At 40.0% G+C, this 25,338-nt stretch overlaps 1 protein-coding gene across 2 annotated transcripts in view; it reads right to left on the reverse strand.

Annotated features, from left to right (window-relative positions):
• LOC132831055 (rho GTPase-activating protein 23-like) overlaps positions 1 to 25,338 on the reverse strand; it is a 516,705-nt gene that overhangs the window by 367,451 nt on the left and 123,916 nt on the right. Inside the window, exon 2 of one of the 2 annotated variants that reach the window (XM_060849108.1) lies at positions 21,982 to 22,051. The exons of the other annotated variant lie outside the window; for it this stretch is intronic. Coding sequence (XP_060705091.1) covers positions 21,982 to 21,990 — 9 coding nt within the window. The 5' untranslated portion in view covers positions 21,991 to 22,051. The remainder of the gene's footprint in view (positions 1 to 21,981; positions 22,052 to 25,338) is intronic. 2 annotated transcript variants of the gene reach the window in all.

Raw genomic sequence — 25,338 nt, forward strand, 5'->3', positions numbered from 1 at the left:
CATTTGCAAGATGTCACAGCAAAAGTTACTACATAAGACATATATTCAGAGTGCATGGGGTTACATAGACTTGGAGAAAGTGAGGACTGCAGATGCCGGAGATCAGAGTTGAAAAGTGTGGCGCTGAAAAAGCACAGCAGGTCAGGCAGCATCCGAGGTGCAGGAGAATTGACGTTTCAGACATAAGCCCTTCAAGACATTCTTGATAAAGGGCTTATGCCCAAAACATTGACTCTCCTGCTCCTTGGATGCTGCCTGACCTGCTGTGCTTTTCCAGCACTAACTTTGATATGGGGTTACATGTTAGCATGAATAAAGGATTGGTTCACTAACAGGAAACAACAGTGAGCATAAATGGATAATTTAGGCTGGAAAGATATATTGAGATGGAGGCCTCAATTATTTACCATTTGTGCCAATTACTTGAATTAAGGGACCAAATACAATTATTGTATTTCAATGTAGGCTTGCTCGCAGAGTTGCAAGGTTCATTTCCAAACGTTTCATTACCCTACCAGGTAACGTCTTCAGTAGGCCTCAGGCGAAGCAATGCTGAAGATTCCTGCTTTCTATTTATATGTTTGGGTTTCTTTGGGTTGGTGATCAGCATTAATTCGTCTAAGGCCCACTGAAGCTGTTACCTAGTAGGGTAACGAAACGTCTGGAAATGAACTTTGCAGCTCAGCGAGCAAACCTACATCCAAAACCTCGAGTTACAAATCTTCTCAAATCTTTGTATCATTACCAAATACAGCAAGTTAAGTTAGTGTATACTGTAAAAAGGACATCGGATATCTGCAAAGTGACATAGATGAGTTAAGTGATTGGGCTAATATTTGGCAGATAAACTATAATGACAAAACATGAATTTGCTCAGTTTAGCCAATAGAACAGAAACACAGAAGGGCAGTGACACATGATAAAACTGCCACCTCTAAGCCATACACCATCTTGACCTCAAAAGAAAATCCCCATTCCTTCACTGTTGCCGCCCAGCCACATTAAAATGTGCATCAGAAAGATTTTAGTGTTTTATAAAGTCAGCTAACCACCATCTTCTCAAAGGTAATTAAGAACGAGCAACAATTCCTACCATCAGAGATGCCAATATCACTTGGAATTCTAAGATAAAAAATCCTAAACACTTGAGTGTCTAAACAGTTACTGAGCAGGAATTAAAAAGTTTGGGGCGATGATGGAGTCATACAGCACAAAAACAGACCCTTCAGTCTAAATTATGTGCCAATGAGATGTCCCCAGTAAACAAACTTCTTTCTCTAATCTCAACATTCATCATGTCCCTCTCCACAGTGAACACTGATGCAAAGAAATCATCGATAATCTCGCCCATTTTCTCAGGTTCGACACGCAACCTTTCCTCCTTATCTTTTAGTGGACCAACCCTTTCTCTAGATACCCACTTGCTTCTTACATATGAATAAAAGGCCTTGGGATTCTTCTTAATTCTGCTCACTAAAGTTATTTCCCGACCCCTCTTAGCCAGCTTGATTCCCCATGTAAGATTGGTCCTACTCTCCCATTATTCCTCCAAGGCACATTCTGTTCTTAGCTGCCTGGATCTTATGTACACTTTTCCTCTTGACTAGATGCACAACTTCTTCTGACACCCACTGTTCACGAATCTTGCCTTTACTACCCCTTGTTTTTTTTTAAAAGGGACATGCCTACCCTGCACTACCTTCAACTATCTTTGAAAGCCTCCCACATACCAAATGTGGACTTCCCTTCAAATAGCTGTTCCCAATCCACATTTCCCAGCTCCTGCCAAATTTTGATATAATTGACCTTGGCCCAGTTCACTACTCTTCCCTAAGGGCCACTCTCGTCTTTTTTAGAATACTCGTAGACACTTAGAATTGTGGTCACTATTCCCACAAAAAAATCTCCCACTGCAACTTCTACCACCTGGCCTGGATCATTCCCTAACACCAAGTCCAATATTGCCCCTCCCCTCATCGGATTATTGATGTACTGCTCTAGAAAATGTTCCTGGATGCTCCTTACAAAATCTGCCCCATCAAACCTCTGATACTAAGTGTATCCCAGTCAATATTGAGAAAATTAAAATCTCCCATTGCCACCACCTTATTGCCTCTACATCTTTCTATAATCCGCTTACCTATTTGTTCTTCTATCTCACACTCACTGTTGGGAGGCCTGTAGTACAGCCCCAACAACGTAACTGCACCCTTATTTCTCAGCTCGACCCGTAATGCCTCACTGCTCAAGCCCTCTATATAGTGTCCTCCTTTAGCACAGCTGTGATATCCTTGACCAGCAATGCAACTCCTTCCCCACTTTTACTTCCCTCCCTGTCCTGTCTGAATCATCTACATCCTGGGACATTTAGTTGCCAATCATGCCCTTACTTCAACCAAGTTTCTGTGATTGCAATAACTTCATTCTCCCATGTACCAATCCAAGCCCTAAGTTCATCTGCTTTACCCACTTTACTTATTGCATTAAAGTAAACGCACTTCAGGCTGCCAGATCTTTTGCAATCATCTGCTCTCTGCCTAATGTTAACTTCATAATCCTTACAGTCTCTAATTTCCAACTCACTATCTACTCGTGTTCTCTTCTGGTTCTCAGCCCCCTGCTACATTAGTTTAAAACCTCCCCAACAACAGTAATAGGTGTAGACCATCCAATTTTTAAATAGTCCCACCTTCCCCAGAACCCTTATTAGCAGCAATGGGCTGGGCACATCGTCCCCATGACGAATACAATACTCTCAAGCTGATACTCTATTACAGGGGTCCAAAACAGGTGAGTCCCAGGTGGATAGAGTAACATGGCAATACAAGATGCGTGACAGAATCAGATGAGAAGTCCAATGAGGCTGATCTCAAAATAAATGAGCACTTCCTACCATCTTCAAATATTTTTCCTAAGTATAGCAAGTGTCTCACTTGGTAGTGGCAGTTGCCAAGTCAGACAGATTGTTGGTTTTAAATTTCTTGTTGATAGTACAACTTGCCTCAGAGCTGAATATCAATCTTAAATTCACTAAACAAAATGTCAAGAAATTGTGGCATAGAAACCAGAGTGTGTGTCCACAGCAGATTTAATTTGCCACTTGCTCTGAAGGAGTTTCATGTCGGTGAGTGGGAAACAGGGCACACTCCATGGTCACTAGTCACATGCATGTCACAGCCATCCTCATTGGATCATTACAGAATGCTTCCAGATTTCAATGTTGCGTTTTGGGCTGGACTCATGATTATTATTAGAATGCTGCAAGCACACTGCACTCAGGAATATGCACCCTGCTCATGAACTGGACCAGGTTGCATCATTGTCACTTACTGTCACAAGACCATAAGACATAGGAGTGGAAGTAAGGCCATTTGGCCCATCGAGTCCACTCTGCCGTTTAATCATGGCTGATGGGCATTTCAACTCCACTTACCCGCATTCTCCCTGTAGCCCTTAATTCCTTGTGACATCAAGAATTTATCAATCTCTGCCTTGAAGACATTTAGCATCCCGGCCTCCACTGCACTCCGTGGCAATGAATTCCACAGACCCACCCTCTGGCTGAAGAAATGTCTCCGCATTTCAGTTCTGAATTGACCCCCTCTAATATTAAGGCTGTGCCCATGGGTCATAGTCTCCCCGCCTAACGGAAAAAATTTCTTAGTGCCCACCCTTTCCAAGCCATGTATTATCTTGTACGTCTCTATTAGATCTCCCCTTAACCTTCTAAACTCCAATGAGTACAATCCCAGGATCCTCAGCCGTTCCTCATATGTTAGATCTACCATTCCAGGGATCATCCGTGTGAATCTCCGCTGGACACGTTCCAGTGCCAGTATGTCCTTGCTGAGGTGTGGGGACCAAAACTGGGTACAGTATTCCAAATGGGGCCTAACCAGAGCTTTATAAAGTCTCAGTAGCACATCACTGCTTTTATATTCCAACCCTCTTGAGATAAATGATAACATTGCATTCGCTTTCTTAATCACGGACTCAACCTGCATGGTTACCTTTAGAGAATCCTTGACTAGCACTCCCAGATCCCTTTGTACTTTGGCTTTACGAATTTTCTCACCGTTTAGAAAGTAGTCCATGCTTGTATTCTTTTTTCCAAAGTGCAAGACCTGGCATTTGCTCACATTGAATTCCATCAGCCATTTCCTGGACCACTCTCCCAAACGGTCTAGATCCTTCTGCAGCCTCCCCACTTCCTCAGTACTACCTGCCTGTCCACCTAACTTTGTATCATCGGCAAACTTCGCTAGAATGCCCCCAGTCCCTTCATCCAGATCATTAATATATAATGTGAACAGCAGCGGCCCCAACACTGAACCCTGTGGGACACCGCTGGTCACTGGCTGCCATTCCGAAAAAGAATCTCTTATCCCAACTCTCTGCCTTCTGTCAGACAGCCAATCCTCAAATCCATGTCAGTAGCTCACCTCGAACACCATGGGCCCTCACCTTACTCAGCAGCCTCCTATGTGGCACCTTATCAAGGGCCTTTTGGAAGTCTAGATAGACCACATCCACTGGGTTTCCCTGGTCTAACCTACTTGTCACCTCTTCAAAGAATTCCAACAGGTTTGTCAGGTACAACCTCCCCTTACTAAATCTATGTTGACTTGTTTTAATCCGACCCTGCTCTTCAAAGAATTTAGAAACCTCATCCTTAACGATGGATTCTAGAATTTTACCAACAACCGAGGTTAGGCTAATTGGCCTATTATTTTCCATCTTTTGTCTTGATCCTTTCTTGAACAATGGGGTTACAACAGCAGTCATCCAATCATCTGGATCTTTCCCTGACTCCAATAATTTTTGAAAGATCTCAACCAATGCCTCCGCTATTTTCTCAGCCACCTCCCTCAGAACTCTAGGATGTAGCCCATCGGGGCCAGGAGATTTGTCAATTTTAAGATCTTTTAGCTTTTCTAACACTCTCTCTTTTGTAATGGCAACCATACTCAACTCAGCCCCCGACTCCCTTTAATTGTTGGGATATTACTCATGTCTTCCACTGTGAAGACTGACGCAAAGTACTTATTAAGTTCTCCAGCTAATTCCTTATCTCCCATCACTAGCCTTCCAGCATCAGTTTGAAGTGGCCCAATGTCTACTTTTGCCTGTCGTTTGTTTATGTATTGAAAGAAACTTTTACTATCATTTCTAATATTACTGGCTAGCCTACCTTCATATTTGATCCTGTCTTTCCTTATTTCTCTTTGTTATCCTCTGTTTGTTTTTGTAGCCTTCCCAATCTTCTGATTTCCCACTGCTCTCGGCCACTTTATAGGATCTCTCTTTATCTTTAATACATTTCCTGACTTCCTTTGTTAGCCATGGCGGTCTAATCCCTCCCCAGATAATCTTTCTTTTCTTGGGGATGAACCTCTGTACAATGTTCTCAATTATACCCACAAACTCCTGCCATTTTTGCTCTACTGTCTTCCCTGCTAAGCTCTGCTTCCAGTCTATTTTTGTCAGTTCCTCTCTCACGCCCTCATAATTACCTTTGTTTAACTGTAACACCATTACATCCGATTTTGCCTTCTATCTTTCAAACTGCAGACTGAACTCTACCATATTATGATTGCCGCTTCCTAAGTGTTCCCTTACTTTAAGATCTTTTACAAAGTCTGGTTCATTACATAGCACTAAGTCCAAAATAGCCTGCTACCTTGTGGGCTCCATCATAAGCTGCTCCAAAAAGCCATCCTGTAAGCATTCCATGAATTCCCTTTCTTTGGATCCTGTGGCAACATTATTTACCCAGTCCACCTGCATATTGAAGTCCCCCATGATCACCGTGACCTTGCCTTTCTGACATGCCTTTTCTATTTCCCAGTACATGTTGTGCCTCTGATCCTGACCACTGTTAGGAGGTCTGTACATAACTCCCATTATGGTTTTTTGCCTTTGTGGTTCCTCAATTCCACCCACACAGACTCCACACCCTCCGACCCTGTGTCATTCAGGGCCATTTGGATTTACTTTTGTTCTTAACTAACAGGGCCACCCCGGCCCCTCTGCCCACCTCCCTGTCTTTTCGATAAGTTGTAAATCCTTGGATGTTTAACTGCCAGTCCTGAACCCCCTACAACCATGTCTGTGTGAAGCCTTCCACATCATAATCATTCACAAGTTCAGAATAGCTGAGCATTATCTAGATGCTCACAGTATCCCTTCCTTATACTGACTTTTTGTGCTTTGCCCCCTCAGTCAAAGAGATATCAGGCTCATATTACTTCTGTCTTACCTTGCCACTTAGCACAGACAAGGAAAGAAGCTTGCCATGTTGTTTGCAGGCCTCAGTCAAGTCAAGAGGGATGGCCTTTTTTCAGGGGGTCCTGTCCAGTGAGAGAAGTATCCAATATCAATCCAGTCTTCTCAGGGCTGTTAAGAATCAGAATCCTCTCCATAACGAGGCAAGGAGCCAAATGTTGGGCAATCCAATTCCCATTTTCAGGCTTTGTCCTATTATGGACTGTTTTCCAATTGGAATAAGAGAGGGGCAGGTATGCAGGGAGATGAAAATAAGTGGCACAGCTGCTACTTTTGGAGCAGGTTGGGGGGTGTATTGAGCAAGGAAGTAGGCAGTGTAGATGGCATGCAGGGTTAGTGGTGTTGTGGCATGTGACAGCAAGGGAGGGAACATATTGTCCGCAATAGTGAAAGCAATAGAGCATAAGCCTTGTTGGGTGATAGGTCCAATAACAGAGATAGAGTGATTGCAAGATGTCAGAGAGAAGATGGTGGCACTTGTGCAAGCAGAGTAGAGAAGATCATTGACCTTTATCCTACAATGTTGTGCATTCCTCTAGATGACTGAGACTACTTTCGCCTGTGTGTCCATTTCAGACCAGGCTGCTAGTGCCGTGACATTCATCGCTGGTCGGGGAAGAGGGAAGAGAGAAGAACAATTCTAGTGGGAAATCCAGGATCCTGTCGGAAAAGAGAGACATCAATCTCCCCCGTCTGTCAAGTCCAGGGCAAATGTCTGGAACCATACAGAGCAGCTCTGGACTGAGTGCTTCTGCAGGTGCACAACATGCTTTGAAAGACAAAGTGAACTCAAGGAATGCTAGTGAACACCAGGAAACTCACTATGTGCTGAGCTATTCTAAGAATGGCATGTGACAAGATGGAGCTACAATCAGACAGAAGCGATGCAGAAGGGCCTGGTCAGTAATACAGCAAGAAAACTCAAGGCCTTGCATCAAAGATCTACCAAAAATCCCAACACAACTCCCCAAACAGCCAGAAAAGCCACCAGATTCAGCCACTGGTCATTTTAAAAGAAAAAAATCCCTGCATAATAAAGTGCACCAATGTGCTATGGCTTTAATTGCTATACTTGAACTTTCAGGAGGATGTGCAATTGAAACAAAAAGGGTGTCTGTTATTCTATACTCTTTAGTATCTTAACATTTAAGTGTAATGCCCTGTTCATCAAGCCTTCCACAAGCATTACATCCTGAAACACATCTCATCACAGTTCTATGTCCAATTACAATTGCAACAGTCTAGTCAGCAATCGGTTCTTGTTCTAAGTCTTTTACAACCAATCTCATTGCTTACAAAATCCTATACTCTGGTTCTTCCTCTATGTTCATTATCCAGCAATTCTATGCTATGTACCCAAACATGCAACGTAGAATATTCCTTGGATTATTTTCTGGGCAGTGTACCTTAAAAGAAGGGAGGACAGACAGAGCGTTTAAAAAAAAAGAGTTACTAGACTGATAAATAAGCAAAAAAAATTCCAGGCAAGGAAAGGCTCAAGAATCAAAGGATAGAGATTGGAGTTAAATAGCAGAAAAACCAAAGGCAAGACCATAGGAACATAAGCAGGAGCAGAAATAGGCCATTCAGTCCACTGTGTACTCTCCCATTCAATGAGATCATAACTGATCTGATAATCTCCACTTTCCTGCCTTCTACCTATAATCCTCAATGCCCTTGCTGATTAAACATTCGTCCATTTCAGGCTTGAACATGCTTAATAACATAGCCTAGATAACACTCTACATTAAAGCTTTCATTTTTAGGGCTGCTGGGACAGAGTGATAGTGTCCCTACCTCTGGACCAGAAAGCCTAGATTCAAGTTGCCCCCCGGAACAGATGTATAATATGACCAGAAAGATTAAAAATATTCCACAGATTCACTACCCCCCAGAGGAAATCCCTCCTCATTTCTGTCTTAATTGAATGATCTCTTATGAGATTATGCTGCCTAGTCCTAGGCTCTCCCACAATAGAGAATCAACCTCCCTGCATCAAACCTGTCAAACCTCCAATGAATATTTTACATGTCAATAAGGGTATCTCTTATTCTTTTAAACTCCAATGAGTACAAGCACACCTACTCAACCTCTCCATTTAAGAAAATCCCTCCATACTTGGCATCAAATTAACCAACCTTCTCTAGACTGTGTCCAATATCTTTCCTTACATACAGGGTCCACACTGTTTACACTATTCATGCTGTAGGCTGCCTTGTACAGTTTTAGCAAGACCTTCCAATATTTATACTCCATTCCCTTTGAAATAAAGGCCAATGTTCCCTTTGGATTCGGTGTTATCCATTGAGTCTACATAAAACAAAAAAAAGTATTTCTTTTGAGCCAAGAGGTGGGGAACTGAGGTGGATCTACTAAAAGAGCTGTCACAAATACAATGATCCAGATAGCCTCTGGGTATGATTTTACCTTAACATCATGTAAAGGCAGGTTCAAACTGCTGTATTTAGACCATTTAAGAGAGGTAAATTAAAGGTATTTAGATGAAGAATGGACTGTAGTGGAACTTTAATTCAGTAAAGAGTCTGGAATTAAAGGTCCATTGATGTCCATGGAATCAGTGTTAGTGTCAATTGTCAGAAAAACCCATCTGGTTCCTTAAGAGAAGGAAACTGCCATCCTGGTCTGCCCTACATGCGACTCCGGACCCATGAAGGGAATGCAGTTGACTCTTAACAGCCCTCAGGACAATTAGGAATAAGAAATGAATGCTGGCCTAGCCAGAGATGCCCACATCCTATGCATAAATTAGAAAAACCTTTCCTGTCACACGTTTGAAACAAAAAACTATCCCAATCACTTATCCTTGATCACTTCAGTTTTTTTTTGTTTTTACCAAGCTTAATATCCTATGAACCATCTTGCTTGCATAGCCATGTAATAAGCGTACGATATATATTGCAAGACTGACAGGACATAAACTTAGTTTCCATCATTATAATGAGCACCTAATGTAGAACCTACCCAAGCTTCAAACAAATATTCTTTTAAATTGTATTAGTCTAGCCCAATGGATTCAGACCAAACACAAAGTACATTTTCCAATTAGGAAACACTGGAAATACTCTTTACGGCAATATCTGTGCAGAGAAAAAGATAATTCAAATCTCAGGTCAAATGACCTATTCTCAGAACTGTGAAAGGTTAGTAACAAAAGAAATCAGAATCACAGATCATGGAATTGTTCCAAACGTAATTAAGCAAGGACTATTCAGCACATTGGGGAGCAGCTGCAGGCACAATGGGCATTATGATTCAGAGCCATCCTCCTGTACATAATTTTCTAATATTTTAATATTCTATGTCTCCCCACTTCTAGACAGTGCATTCCAGACCAGAATCACAAAAATATTTCTCTCTCATCACACTTGCTATATTTACAAATCCATTTAAATCTGTACCCTCTGGTTTTTGATCCTTTTGAGGGGGATCAATTTCTTCCTATCTACTTTAGCAAGGCCCCTCAATTGCGATTTTTAAAAAAATCAGATCCCTACTCCAATCTGTCCTCTTAACAGAAGGTTCTCATCTCTGGAACCATTTTGGTAGATCTCCTTACTCTCTCCAAAGTGTTCACATCTTTCATATAATTTAGCACCCAGAACTATATACAGTCCTCAAGCTAAAGTGTATAAAAATCTTGTGGAAGTTCAGCATAACAATCTTGCTCTTGTATACCATGTACTTATTTAACAAAGGACATGATAATGCATGCTTTCATTAACTGCTCCTTCTGCCTGTCCTGCCACCTTCAGTGATCTATGCAAAAACATTCCAGGTTCCCCTCTTGGAGGTAAGGAGCAAGGTGGCAAGAAGAGGAAATAATTTTGTATAGTGGCCCAGGAGAGATACGCATCCCTTTCTCACCACCCAAGCATCTTAACAGCTAGACAGGAACGTCCATTGAAGACATGCCTGCCTTGGCATCAAATAAGGTCCTAAATGATAAATAATTGGCCACAAGGGCTTCAACTGACCTCAAGCCTAACCACCTACCTTCCCAGTAGGCTGGGAAAAGTGGCCAGGCAGCCTGTCTGCTGAATTGGTAGTTGTGTTCAATTTTACTCAATGTGAAACCAATTGACAGCTGGGATTAGGGCAAGGGGCCCACTGCTAAAAAACTAACCTCTGCTCTTATCTCTGGCACATTTCAGTCCATTCCCTCCAACCCACAGAACTCAAACTAAACATACTGACTTTGCTGCCATTAGAAAGACACAACCAGTAATGAGTTTAATCTGAGAGTTACCACACCTCAAGTGATGATGAGGTTGTTAAGGCAGAACACGCCCACTGACTTCAGCCGGTGTATAACTGAACCCACTTTGTTGGCATCACTACGTTGCAAACCAGCCAACTGAGCTAACCACCTCTACAACAGAATTGGTTGCTTTCCATCCAGATTCTACCATTATGTGAAATGGCTCCTCCTAATGTCCATGATAGAAGCAATGAAATAATTACAAGGGAATGCTTGCAATATACAATGTGGTGAATTTTTACAAAGTTCATTTTTCAGTACTGTATGTAAATTTATTTTCTCTGCTCTTCAATTAAATTCTATTCTAATACCTTAAGACACAGCAAACAATGCTGGATTGTATCTGATACAGTTATTTTCAAACTAGATTAGTTGTACTTCACTGGGTGGATCTTCACATAATCACACTTTATGGCAACATTTGTTTTGGTTATAAAATAGATAAAATTATCCATATTCATACGAAAGCTGGATTTTATTATGTTTGTTCCATTAGCTGTAAAACCTATGTGGGTAGTTATATTGATCAGTGACAAAACTGACTTTATCAGCTACCATAATTTGCATTAAATCTGTCTGAAATATAAATGGCCTCAATTGCCAGAATAAACAGAGACTGAATAGAGTAGAGTAATGTAAAGAACATTACTAGAAATTGCAGTTATGATACTAACAATTTGTTGAATTTTTTTCAAACATAAGCTATCAAGTTCACATATCGATTGAATGATAATTCTCCTCTGTCCAACATTTTTGCAAGCATCAATTCCTTTTTAAGAAGAGAGAGGAGGAAATTGGAGTTAATTTTTAATTATTTTTCTCAATTGCCAAAGCAAGAAATTCTACAAAAGTTACACAAGAGCTTAAAATGTAGAAAATGGACCCATGTCATACAGGGGTACAAAAGAAAGAAATATTAAAAGGAGTGGCCAAACGATAGGCAAAAATGGGCATTTTAAAATCAGGATGAGATACACACATGGGGGTTAGGGATACATTTTCAGTGTGCATTTAAGTAACCTTTTGGCACGCTTGCCTTCATTGGTCAGTGCATGGAGTAGAGGAGTTGGGACATCATGCTGTGGCTGTACAGGACATTGAGGCCATTTTTTGAATACAATGTTCACTTCTGGTCTTTGTGCTATAGGAAATATGTTGTAAAATGTGAAAGAGTCCAGAAAAGCTTTACAAGAACATTGTCAGGATTGGGGGTTTGAGTTCTAAGGAGAGGCTGAATAGGCTGGGCCATTTTTCCATGGAGCATCGGAGGCTAAGGGACAATATTATAGAGGTTTATAAAAATCATGAGGGGCACATAGGGTGATTAACCAAGGTCTTTTTTCACAGAGTAGGAGAGTCCAAAACTAGAGGGCACAGGTTTAAGTGAAAGGGGCATTTTTAAAATGTATCGGAGGGGAACCTTTTCATGCAGAGAGTGGTCCATGCATGGAGTGAGCTGCTAGAGGTGATGGGGGAGATGGGTACAAATTACAACATTTGAAAGGCATCTGGATGGATATGTGATTAGGAAGGGTTGAATATGTTATGGATCAAGTGTTGGCAAATGGGACTAAATCAATTTAGGATACCTGGTTGGCATGGACCTGTTTCCGTGCTGCATAACTATGACTCCCTGACTAAGACTGTGAAAGGAAACAGAAGTTGTATTTTTCAGTGAATCAAAACTTCAACCTCTTACCATGGATAAACCACAAACCTAAACATTCCCTTCATATTAAGCCCATCAACTCCATCAAATTTGAACTTTTCCACATTCCCACCCAACCCATTTATTTAAATGCTTACGTTTTGACTTTAACCCCAATTCCAAGGCACATCAAGTCATCATGCTAGATATATTAATGTACTGTCTTTCTCCACCTCAAAACTGGGGTGATGCTGAATGCAGATGACCTCCCACCATCTGGCATTTCACTCCCAAACTATTGTCTCCTGGCTATATATTGTGTTGCCCCCTTCACAATCATCATCTCCTCTGCATCTCAGGGTTTGAAGACAGCATACTATCTTCATTCACACAGCACTAGCTCCCGATAAACACCTCCTTGATTTTTAATGGACCTTTCTCCAAGGACTAACCCCAGCCTACCCATTCAACCTACTTGGACAGACAAAGCTGACTGATGACTGACCACATCGAACTGATCCACATGCAACTGCAGAACTGACTTTGAATGACTCCACATACTGGTTTCACTGGATCCCCAAAGTTATCCGTGGTTCATCCCAGACTGTAAAAGATATGTAAGCATTGGCCCTGACCACCCCAAGTGGCTAAATAACTATGTCCAAGCCCTTGGGCTAAAATCAGAGGTTGCCATTTATTTACCTTGTCAGGACCCCTGACTGATGGGTATCTCCCTTGGCAACTGAAGGCTACTCCTCAGACTTTTAGACAAACTATTTGATGCCCATGTAGTGTTTGCAAGTGAGAGATCAACATAGCACTGTGCCATATGGCAACATCAAGGATGCGGGACAAGTGCAGAAAATTGGGATCAGCGGACCTTTAGCGGTAAGTTGTCAGTACAGACTCGATTTCTGCACTGTATGAAACTGTGAATCTATATCCACATTCTTGACTAACAAATACTAACAAATATGACAAGCTATATCTGTGCTCAAAAATACATCAAGACGGAGTACTAAGAGACAATAGCTATGGCTGAGAGTGCAAAGTACAAAAAGGCATGGCAGTATGTATCCAAGCTGGAACAAAAAACAAGCAAGCACCAAACCAGTAAATGAGGACTATAGAGATGCAGCCTGGTCCAATTATGAGGTGGACCTGTCCCTGTGCAAAAGTATCCTGACAATAACACTTATAATCAAAGACTGTACACTCAAGTCCCAGACAGAAATGTCTTGAATGAATCATAAGTGCCACAAAGCTGCAGTGTGGCTGGCTCATGACAGGTGCCAAGGTCCATGGACAGGGGTCAATCTGGTTGTTGCCCATGCAGCGTGTGTCTGGAGATGTTAGCAACTGACACCCATGAAGGATGTCCTGAGGAGCAAGCAGAAGTTGCAGGTAACCGCTTTGACTTTTATGTAAGGAAAAGGTCAAGGTGTAGGTTCCTATGGTCCTGTCTGCCAGTGTAATGAATAATAAGATGTTAATGCATGAAAATGCATGCAGTTAGGCCCCACGCCACTCAGTATCAAGGATTTCATTGTGCCGTTCAACCCTTGATTCAAAAATGGAGATTTCTTTGCTCTCAATGCAAAGAAGCTCCTCACTGCTAGTCTCAAGGGATTTTCCCAAATTTTTTCACCAATGCAGCGTTTATTGTCTGTCCCTGGTTACTTCTGAGAAAGTGACGGTTGAGCTGCTTTCTTGATCATGCAGTCCATTTGCTGTAGATACAACCACAATAATCTTGGACGGAATTCAAGGACTTTGACCCAATAAGACTCAAGGAACAGTGATACATTTCTGAGTCAGGATTGTGTGTAACTTGGAGAACTTACATTATGTGGCATTCCCATGTATCTGCTGTCTTTCTAAAAATAGTAGTACTCAAGTGTTTGAAAGGTACTGATGAAAAATCTTTAGTGGATTTCTGCGGGGGCAATTTTATTGTTAAAACCAAATCTGCTGCATTATGTGCTTGTGTTCTAATGAATGGTTCTATATCAAGCCAGATTTCAGTCAGATTTGTCCAATAATCACATTTTCTGGGATAACAGCCACTGGGGGCTCTTGTGGGATTTTAATTCACTGGATTGGAGAATGATTTGTGCCTTTCTTTTCAAGGTAATAGCTAAGTGATGATCCTGGATGTAAAACAGCTGTGTTGCAGTGAAGGTTACTGCATGGATTTTGAAAACTATTAAGTATTCTGTGGAAATGGAAGATTTAATCTTTGACTAAAGCTAAACCGAGAGAACTTGCAGAAACATTGAAGAAAGAAGTAAAAGCAGAATCTTAATAGGATAAGATGCTTCAAGTGATTATCCAACATTTTCAATTGGAAGAAAGTGAGTTGTCACACAGTTGGAATTAGCCAAGATAATGCTAGAAATGTAAAAACAAAACTGAACATGGAAAGAGAAGGTGAAATGAAAAAACAAGTTGAAGGATGGAGAAACACAGATCAATGAAAAAAGAACAGAGCTAAGAAAACTTGAAATAGAAAGTGAGGCAAAGGAAAAACAGAGATGGAATTTTTAAAAACATCCAAAGATATTATGAAATTACAGAATACAGAAAGGCAAGAACCAATAAGTATGATAAAGAAATTAACATGCCTCTACTGTAATTAGACTAGACAAAAAGTCAATTGCAGAAAGTTAAATGGGAGTGAGATTGGAATAGCAGGAACGTCTAAGGAATCATAAGAAAGGTAGCATCAGGAAAGGATACAGGTATCAAAATTATAGCAGTTATACAATCAGAACATTTCCTTAGGTTACACCAAGATGGGTTTTTTTTATATAAAAAGGGTGCTGTTGCGATGAATGGGATTGTTATTTACTGTTTGTTTCAAAATCTTTCACTTTGTATTATATGAAAATAGTTTTGTTTATTCCATTTTCTCCATTCCTTTAAAATAATAAACATGTGTTTCATTGTTAAAACGAAAATATGCATTGTATATTTGCGATCCATTCCAAGACCAGCTTATTTTCTTTTTAAATGTGATCTACCACATTTCAGCCAGGGATCTGATTTATTCAATAATATGATCAGCTGGGATCATAACAGAGGCAACAATTAGAAAGCGCAACCATTACTATTTCAGTTAGCATGGAACCAGGAAAGAAATTTAAGTTGTCAGCATTTCACTGCAAAAGGGATCAAGCGAGCTGGAGGTAGACCTCATAGATGAGATGAGCTTGGAAATATCATAAGGACAATTGAATATAAAGTCTATGCAAATGAATTTATTCTTTCATTGCCTGTAAGCATAATTCATAAGGCAAGTATTTGTTCTCTGTACCTAATTAACTTTGAAATGAGTAGCCTGCTAAGCCAGTTCAGAGCGCAAGTAAAAGTCAACCACCATACTGTAGGTCTGGAGTTACATGCACACCAAACCAGATAATGACAGATTTCCTTTCTTAATGGACATCAAAGAACTAGATGCATCTTGACAACAAATTAAAATCTGTAATAACATGCAATTAGCTTTTAGTTTTAAATTTATTAATTGTATTTTAATTTTGAACTTATTTTCCCCATAGCATAATTATTGACATTAGTGAAATTACAACTACACCGCCACATCTCCCGTGAAAGCTTAGAGTGAGAAAATTGCTAAAAAGAAATTTTAAAAAACTTAAATTTGTTTTTTTTTAAGAAAACACTGTTTAAATGAGAAAAGCATATAATCCTCATATTAAAATTAACATTAATTAAATGCACCATGAGCAAGATCAATAACAACTCAAAAGGGCTCTTTTGAAATAATACAGAAACAATCCTACCAATAAAAAGACTTTTAAGTATTTAAATCTTTTAGTTGAGAATGTGCAGCTAATCATGCGACAATCCTTCATTTTAATCCTAAAGTATAATTTTAATCTAAACAACTTCAAATAAAATGCTAAATAAAAAAAGAACTGCAGATGCTGTAAATCAAAAACAAAACAGAAGTTGCTGGAAAAGCTCAGCAGGTCTGGTAACATCTGAGCAGAGAAATCAAAGTAAACATTTCAGGTCCAGTGACCCTTCCACAGAATTGAGGCCATTAACTTTGATTTCTCTGCACAGATGCTGCCATATCTGCTAAGCTTTTCTAGCAACTTGCTGTTTTTGTTTCGAGTACAATACTGCATGTCATAAAAGCTATTTTCTCAAAGTAGGTCTACAAATTACTAGCTGCAATGAAGCAATATAGTTTCAGAAGACTCTGTCATACAAATGAAGGTAGGCAGTCTCATTATTTTGTCAGATGGATACATAAACTGCACATAGTTTAATCAAAATAAAGTTATGGACACAGGTGAGAAACATAATTCTAAGAAGTCAGAAAAAAGTGAAGTAAAAACATTTATCTTATCTCTAAATAATTCTAAGATAAAATAATCACGAAGCTAATATTCAAAATGGTAACTGTGGCTGTGATCTTGGAGTCAAAAAATAGATTTTTTAGTGGAGCACTGACAATTTGTTCCTTCCAGACTGGAAAAATGTGATTAATAAAAAGAGCTGCTGACATCTTACTCAGGTATGCTGAAGAGATTTATTCTGATGGAAACTTCATAGCTTGCATTTATTTCTGGCAGACTCTAATCAAAGAGAGAAGTCAAAAAGTGGAAACCAACACTTGCAATGTCTAAGGAAATTAATGGTGGAATGCTCTCTGCCCTTGAATAAATGGGAAAAAGTTGAGTATACACAGCTCAAATGGAAAAATTAAATTCTCAACAGCAAGAAAGCAAAAACAAAAAAAGGTCCAGTTTCTGATAAGGTTTCCACGGCTAAATGAGAATCTTAGTGAGCAACCCAGAGCATGAAGTAACATCTTATTACTACCTAATCTTACGTTTCATCATTGCTATTTTCCCAGTCAGCAAAGAGAAACAAGAACATGCAAATCCCCGAAACAAAAGTCAGACTAGTTATCTGGCAGCTGCAAATTGCTGCCATCTTCTCCTGGAAATTATTTTGGCCAGCATTCCCCGAACATCTCAGCAAATGCCTGCACCTGCCATCCAGAGAAGGTGACAAGGTAAAAGCACCAGCTTCATCATACCATTGGGACATATCCCTGTCTCATGTACAATACTGCTCAGCACTTTGATACTGCATTTGAAAACTTATTGACACTTTATACTGTGATGTTGCTGCCAGGCCATGTGGTGCCTGACCATGTTTGGCATAACTGAGCAGTAGAGGCCTGTTTCTCAGATGGGAGATGAGGAGTTAAATGAAACAAAAGAGCCTTGGCTGGAAATGTAGGAATACTCAAATCTGATGGGGTTGGCAGGGAACACAAGGCAGGAGAAAACATGAAATGTTGGTCACCTAGATTGACAAGCAGAAGTGCTATCTGTATTTTTTCCATGTTCACTCAAATCACCTGTACACAATGGAACTGAAAAATAGCAGTAAGTGCACCTGGAGTGAATGGAGTAAATGTTTCTTTTGTCCAAGGGAACAGATTCCACTTGTGAGCAATGTGAGGCTCTTCAAGTGGCAACTGCATTAGGCAAGCACCTACACAGTACAGGTTAGAGACATCTGTCGTCACAGCATTCGCCACGTATAGGTCATGCAGTGACCAACTTTTTGATTCAAAGTCCTGGGCACAAGCAATCTTGACTATGGCTCTGATCATCACAAAGTTAATACTTGTAGATTCTATGAAGCACAAGAATCAAAAGTAACCTGAGTGTGACCTGCTTTCCACATTTCAAAGACATTCCAAAGTCCCACAGGCTAGCAAAAGATGTGGAACTGTTTTGCTCACAAGTGAACTGTAAGTATTTCACAAGATGATCTTATATGCAATGATGCCTCTCTCTGGTAAAATGGGGATGGAGGTGATGGAGAAGGTTTAATTCTGCCTACCACACTTATAATCCCCTATTTTATGCATGCAGCAAAAGCTTGTGCAACATGCATTAGAAGAAGGTCGACCATGTTAAAAGATCCATGCAGAGGCATTCCATCACCCTCAGTGGAAGCCTCCATGTCCCAACGTATGGATTACTACGTTAAACTATTATTTGTGCATGCAGTGACTGCTGAGTGAACACATTACTGTTTCCTATAACTCATTGTCATGGTTCTAATGGCTCCAAACACAGCAACTGTTAGAGAACTACACAAACTATGAGCATCCAGAGAAATTGGTGAGAAGCATATGCATCTGCAAACTCAGGACCAGTACCAACCTCCAGATGCTGAGCAGCCCTCAAATTCAGAATTTCCAGCAAAAGGTCAAATGTTGTCTTGATGTCAAGGACTCGCACCTCACCTCTAGAACTCAGCTCTTTTAACCGCACTTGGACAGAGGCTGAAATAGGTTCTGGAGGCAAGTAGCTGAGGCAGGGTCCAAATTGAGCAGTGAGCAGAAAGCTGCTTAAGGCTGCTTGACAGCACTGTTAATGGCACCTTGCTAATTAAGAGTACACTAATGGAATAGTAACTAGCCAGACTGGATTCATCAAATCTGGATAAAGCACCCCTGGGCAAGTTTCTGCTATTTCTGGGCAGCCACATGTATTGTGGTTGTCACTTTGTGTCACACAATGTTAATCTACATTTATCAAGCTAACCTAGATGCTATCCAGGTTTTGCTGCATACAGGCACAGATTGCTTTAGCATCTGAGGCATCTTAAAAAAGGTACTGAACACTGCGCTATCAGCAGCAAATATCCCCAATTCTGATTTCATAATTTATCACATCATTCCCCATGAGATTCGAGCTACTATAAATTGCTAAAATATTTTCATTTAAAAAGCTGGAGTTTTTTTTTTAAATTAGTGTGTTTGATAACCTCAAGACCTCCCCTAAATGCTTTGATCTGGTCCATGGTGTGATCCCAGATCCAACCTCCTCAAAATTATATCAAGGAGAAATCCTACACCATAACTTTTACCTTATTTAAACGTAAGTATAAGGCACAGTGTTTCAGATGTAATTCAATTATTCACACTTTTTTGCTCTAAACGAAACACACTTTTTTTTAGATTAGATTACTTACAGTGTGGAAATAGGCCCTTCGGCCCAACAAGTCCACACCGACCCACCGAAGCGCAACCCACCCAATACCCCTACATTTACCCCTTACCTAACACTATGGGCAATTTAGCATGGCCAATTCACATGACCCGCACATCTTTGGACTGTGGGAGGAAACCGGAGCACCCGGAGGAAACCCACACAGACATGGGAAGAACGTGCAAACTCCACACAGTCATTTTGTTCCTACACTACAGTTAAAACACAAACAAAAAGAACTGGTCCAACTTTTGACTGTTAAAATAATGAAAGTTAATATACTATTTAACTATGACTCAACTGTTATAGTACAGCAGCATCCCATAAAAACACCCTTGGCAAAGGCCAATTCAGCAAAACAGATTTCCTTTACTTGCTATCTCCTCCAGTCCAGGAGGAAGGAAACCCTAAAAGAATGAACCTAGCAGCACAGAGAGAACTTCAGGCTTTGTAGTAGCAGAGAGAGCTGTATCTAGCAGTTTCAACTCCAAAACCTCAACTTCAACAACTGAAAGCAAAACTAAAATCTTGGGACTATATGAGCCTGACTCGACCCACTCATGCTTCCTTTGTCTACGTTTAGAAAAAAATAAAGCTATTTACCCTACTTTCCATGGAGAAGACACCATATCACGAAATTGGTAGCACCCCTCTTCAAGGGGGGGCAGGACAAAACAAATTTTTAAAAAGTACATCCCATTACAGTGGTCCATTTTAATGTGGGAGATATGTCAGCCAACATTTGCACAAAATTTCAAAAATAACCATGTAATAATAATGGATAAATATTAGCCAGGAAGAGGTTGGCTGATATCCTTTGGACAGTGTCTTAGGATTTTATTTTGCCAATAGGGAAGACTGGGTTTTGTTTTAAACATTGAATGCAAAAGACAACACTTCAAAACAGTGCAATATCCTTTAAATATCACTCTGCACTGTCAGTTTAAATTACGCATTGATGTCCTGCAGTAGAACTTGAAACCGCCCTGCTCCACAACTTTTTGCCTCAGATGAGATTAGATGAACTGACCATGCTAAATTGCCCAACGCGTTCAGGGTCATGTAGATTAGATGCATTAGTCAGGGTAAGTGTAGAATTATATAGGGTAGGCAAATGGGCCTGGGTGGGTTAATCTTCAGAGGATCGGTGTGGACTTCTTGGGCCAAATGGCCTTTTTCCACACTGTAGGCGTTCTATGATGGAGGTCAGAATTCAACTATAATGCTTAAATCATCTATATTACCATGTTAAAAAAAAATTACTAATGCTTTTCAACTTAATTACCAAATAGCAAAATTAAATTTAATTAAGCAAATCAAGGTTTTATTAATTCAATGTGAAGTTATACACCAAATTCAAAAATATGGCCCAAAACTATGGACATTGCACCATTACATAACACAAGATCATTTGATGCAGCAATACAAACTTGGCTTCTGCATACTTACCTTGTCGCGCAAATTTGAAGGTGGTCATAACTCTACAATTTATTGGAGCTAAATTTCATGTACAAATATGCAAAATCAAATTAATTTGTTGATGCACAGAGTAATATTACTAACAAAGAGTTACCTTTCTATGTACCTAAAATCACTAAAACATGCAATTCAGTGGGGGGGAAAATAAAAAAGGAACTTACAATGCTGCTCTGTTCAATTAAAATGGAACAGACCATAGCTAACAAATCTTGACCATTCACAATTTTGGAAAAATGTTAACTTTGGGAGGACATCAGTGCATAATTCTGGCTAGATAGCAGTGAATAGTATAAAGAAATTTAAAGGATCAGATAAACAAAAAAAAATTATTTATAGATAAATTTAAATCTTTAAAATACTCGGTGGGAGATGTATTAAAAGGATGAGGTTAATCTTTTTATCCCAAGATATCTTGAATATGAACATTCAACAAAACATTTTAATTTTGTTTTTTCATTGTCTTCAACCCTCAAAAGCTAACAGAGCACCAAAAAACAGGAACTGCTACAACAGAACAAACTTACATCAAATCATTTATGTAATTTGTGTATAGCACCAATAATTAGTGCTTAAATTCATTTGAATTCAGATGCTTTTCATGGAGTTACATTTCATTACATCTATTGACAGTTCATAGCGTCAACCGCCATCATGTTACAAGTAGCAATCTACTTCTGAAACATAAATGATTGTTCACAATTGCATTCAACTATTTAATATCAATATTACACCTCATCTGTCAAACAAAGATGCCGCACTTAAAAAGGTTGACCTAATACAGCTTACTCTAGAGGAGGTTAACGTAAGAATTTACTTTAAGCCAGTATCCAGTTTTAAAGGCTGCCACTGAAAACTATTCCTTCAAAGTATACATTTGCAAGCACATTTAATCTAAAGAAGAAAGTTTCACTGAAAAAAAAATCAGACCAGTTTAATGAGGTTCTTCCAGTCTGGTAGTGGATGCTCTAGTTTTGTTCTTTTGGGAATGTCTTCTAAATGAAATAGAACTTGGTGCTTTTTAAATGGTCACATTATTATCAACAAAGTTTATTTTTTTTTAAAAAGAAAATCACATTAACAAAAAAAAACTTTGAATCCATATAAATGTACATACACTTTGAATACACATTTAGAATCAGTTTTGTGTAACATGCCTTACAAAGACCACATCCAATAGCAATGCAATAACTTAATACATTTCACTATTCTAAAAAAAAACAAAGATGATAAGTATCACTTACATGTGCCATCCTGTTCACTCAGGTTCCACCTCTAATGTCCCATCATTAATACCTTTTAACTTGCAACAGTCTGAAAAATACAATCACAGACTCTATGGGATTCCCTTTCTTGGGCACTTCAACAAATGCATGGCTCAGAAGCTTTTTGAAATCATTTGCTGTTCCATCCACCCCCGCCCTTCCCCCAGTTGTGTAAAAAAAAAGGTCATGTGATAATGCCCATCATTTCTAAACCATGACAGCTGTTTCTGTAGGAACGCAAAAGGTCCTTTAACTGCTGCGTGGCAAGTTCTTCCAGAGATTTATTTGGTGTGTGTATGTTTTGCCAAAATACGTTCTTTCAGAATAAAATACGATAAAAGTCATGAAAATCTAAAATTCCTTTCTTATGAACTATTTCTTCTCTCCAATCCCTGGCAGTTTTAGGTTGTACAAATTTAACCCTATAAAACACCAATAACCCCAAGGAAATTCTTTTGTTTCACAATACATTCACAGGTTCAACACATATGCTGGTTATCAATGTACCCAAAAGCGTTTGCCCAAAACATTACAGGATGTTCAGAAGATGGCAATACTTCTTGTAACTAAATGAGTGTGCACACTAAAAACAAATGGTTTCTTTGTTACTGTTTTGAAAAGTATATTCGTAATATGACCTTAAAGGGTTAGCCATTTGTGATTGTTATCAAAAATGTAACACTGTACAGCAGCAAACACAACAAGTGAACAAAAACGTTTTTATACATCCAATCTTTACAATGATGATATTACAAATGCAAATATTTTCCTCAGCTTAGTATATTAATAATTCTACAACGGACCCAATGGTAGAGTCGTAGAGTCATAGAGCAGGGAAACAGACCCTTCAGTCCAACCCATCTATGCCGACCAGATATCCCAACCCAACCTAGTCCCACCTGCCAGCACCTGGCCCATATCCCTCCAATCCCATCCTATTCGTTTACCCATCCAAATGCCTCTTAAATATTGCAATTGTACCAGCCTCCAACACTTCCTCTGGCAGCTCATTCCATACACTACCACCCTCTGCGTGAAAAAGTTGCCCCGTAGGTCTCTTTTATATCTTTCCCCTCTCACCCTAAACCTATGCCCTCTAGTTCTGGACTCCCGCATCCCACCTATCCATGCCCCTCAATTTTGTAAACCTCTAAGGTCACCCATCAGCCTCCGATGCTCCAGGGAAAACAGCCCCAGCCTGTTCAGCCTCTCCCTCAATCTGCTCAAATCCTCCAACCCTGGCAACATCCTCGTAAATCTTTTCTGAACCCTTTCATGTTTCACAACATCTTTCTGATAGGAAGGAGACCAGAATTGCACGCAATATTCCAATAGTGACTTAACCAATGTCCTGTACATCTGCAACATGACCCCCCAACTCCTATACTCAATACTCTGACCAATAAAGGAAAGCATATCAAACGCCACCTTCACTATCCTATCTACCTGCGACTCCACTTTCAAGGAGCTATGAACCTGAACTCCAAGGTCTCTTTGTTCAGCAACACTCCCTAGGACCTTATCAATAAGTGTGTAAGTCCTGCTAAGATTTGCTTTCCCAAAATGCAGCACATCGTATTTATCTGAATTAAACTCCATCTGCCACTTCTCAGCCCATTGGCCCATCTGGTCCAGATCCTGTTGTAATCTGAGGTAACCTTCTTCACTGTCCACTACACCTTCAATTTTGGTGTCATCTGCAAACTCACTAACTGTACCTCTTATGCTCGCATCCAAATCATTTATGTAAATGACAAAAAGTAGAGTACCCAGCACCGATCCTTGTGGCACTCCACTGGTCATAGGCCTCCAGTCTGTAAACCAACCCTCCACCACCACCCTCTCCCTTCTACCTTTCAGCCAGTTCTGTATCCAAATGGCTAGTTCTCCCTTTATTCCATGAGATCTAACCTTGCTAATCAGTCTCCCATGGGGAACCTTGTCAAACACCATACTGAAGTCCATATGGATCACATCTACCGCTCTGCCCTCATCAATCTTCTTTGTTACTTCTTCAAAAAAAAACTCAATCAAGTTTGTGAGACATGATTTCCCATGCACAAAGCCACGTTGACTATCCCTAATCAGTCCTTGACTTTCCAAATACATGTACATCCTGTATCTCAGGATTCCCTCTAACAACTTGCCCACCACTGAGGTCAGGCTCTCCAGTCTATAGTTCCCTGGCTTGTCTTTACTGCCCTTCTTAAACAGTGGCACCACGTTTGCCAACCTCCAGTCTTCTGGCACCTCACCAGTGACTATCGATGATACAAATATCTCTGCAAGAGGCCCAGCAATCACTTCCCCAGCTTCCCACAGAGTTCTCGGGTACCTGATCAGGTCCTGGGGATTTATCCGCCTTTAACCGTCTCAAGCACTTCCTCCTCTGTAATCTGGACATTTTGCAAGATGTCACCATTTATTTACCTACAGTCTATATCTTCCATATCCTTTTCCACAGTAAATACGGATGCAAAACATTCATTTAGTATCTTCCCCATTTTCTATGGCTCCACACAAAGGCTGCCTTGCTGATCTTTGAGGGGCCCTATTCTCTCCCTAGTTATCCTTCTGTCCTTAATGTATTTGTAAAAACACTTTGGATTATCCTTAATTCTATTTTTCGATTTTATCTCATGTCCCCTTTTTGCCCTCCTGATTTCCCTCTTAAGTATACTCATACTTCCTTTATACTCTTCTCAGGATTCACTCAATCTATCCTGTCTACACCTTACACATGCTTCCTTCTTTTTTTTAAACCAAATCCTCAAGTTCATTAGTCATCCAGCATTCCCTGTACCTACCAGCCTTCCATTTCACCCTGACAGGAATATACTTTCTCTGGATTCTCGTTATCTCATTTCTGAAGGCTTCCCATTTTCCAGCCGTCCCTTTACTTGTGAACATCTGTTCCCAATCAGCTTTCAAAAGTTCTTGCCTAATACCGTCAAAATTGGCCTTTCTCCAATTTAGAACTTCAACTTTTAGATGTGGCCTACCCTTTTCCATCACGATTTTAAAACAAATAGAATTATGGCCACTGGCCCCAAAGTGCTCCCCCACTGACACTTCACTCCCTACCTTATTTCCCAAGAGTAGGTCAAGTTTTGCACCTTCTCTAGTAGGTACATCCACATACTGAATAAGAAAATTGTCTTATAAACACTTAAGAAATTCCTCTCCATCTAAACCTTTAACACTATGGCAGTCCCAGTTGATGTATGTCAAGTTTAGCTCAACTATAAAAAAAAGATACTAAATCATTTAGTGTTCAAAATTAAATAAACTAAAATTATGGTGAAGCTGAGCAACAACCATGGACTTTAGGTTAGA

Source organism: Hemiscyllium ocellatum, chromosome 32 (genome assembly GCF_020745735.1).
Source record: "Hemiscyllium ocellatum isolate sHemOce1 chromosome 32, sHemOce1.pat.X.cur, whole genome shotgun sequence".
Taxonomy (NCBI): Eukaryota; Metazoa; Chordata; class Chondrichthyes; order Orectolobiformes; family Hemiscylliidae; genus Hemiscyllium; species Hemiscyllium ocellatum.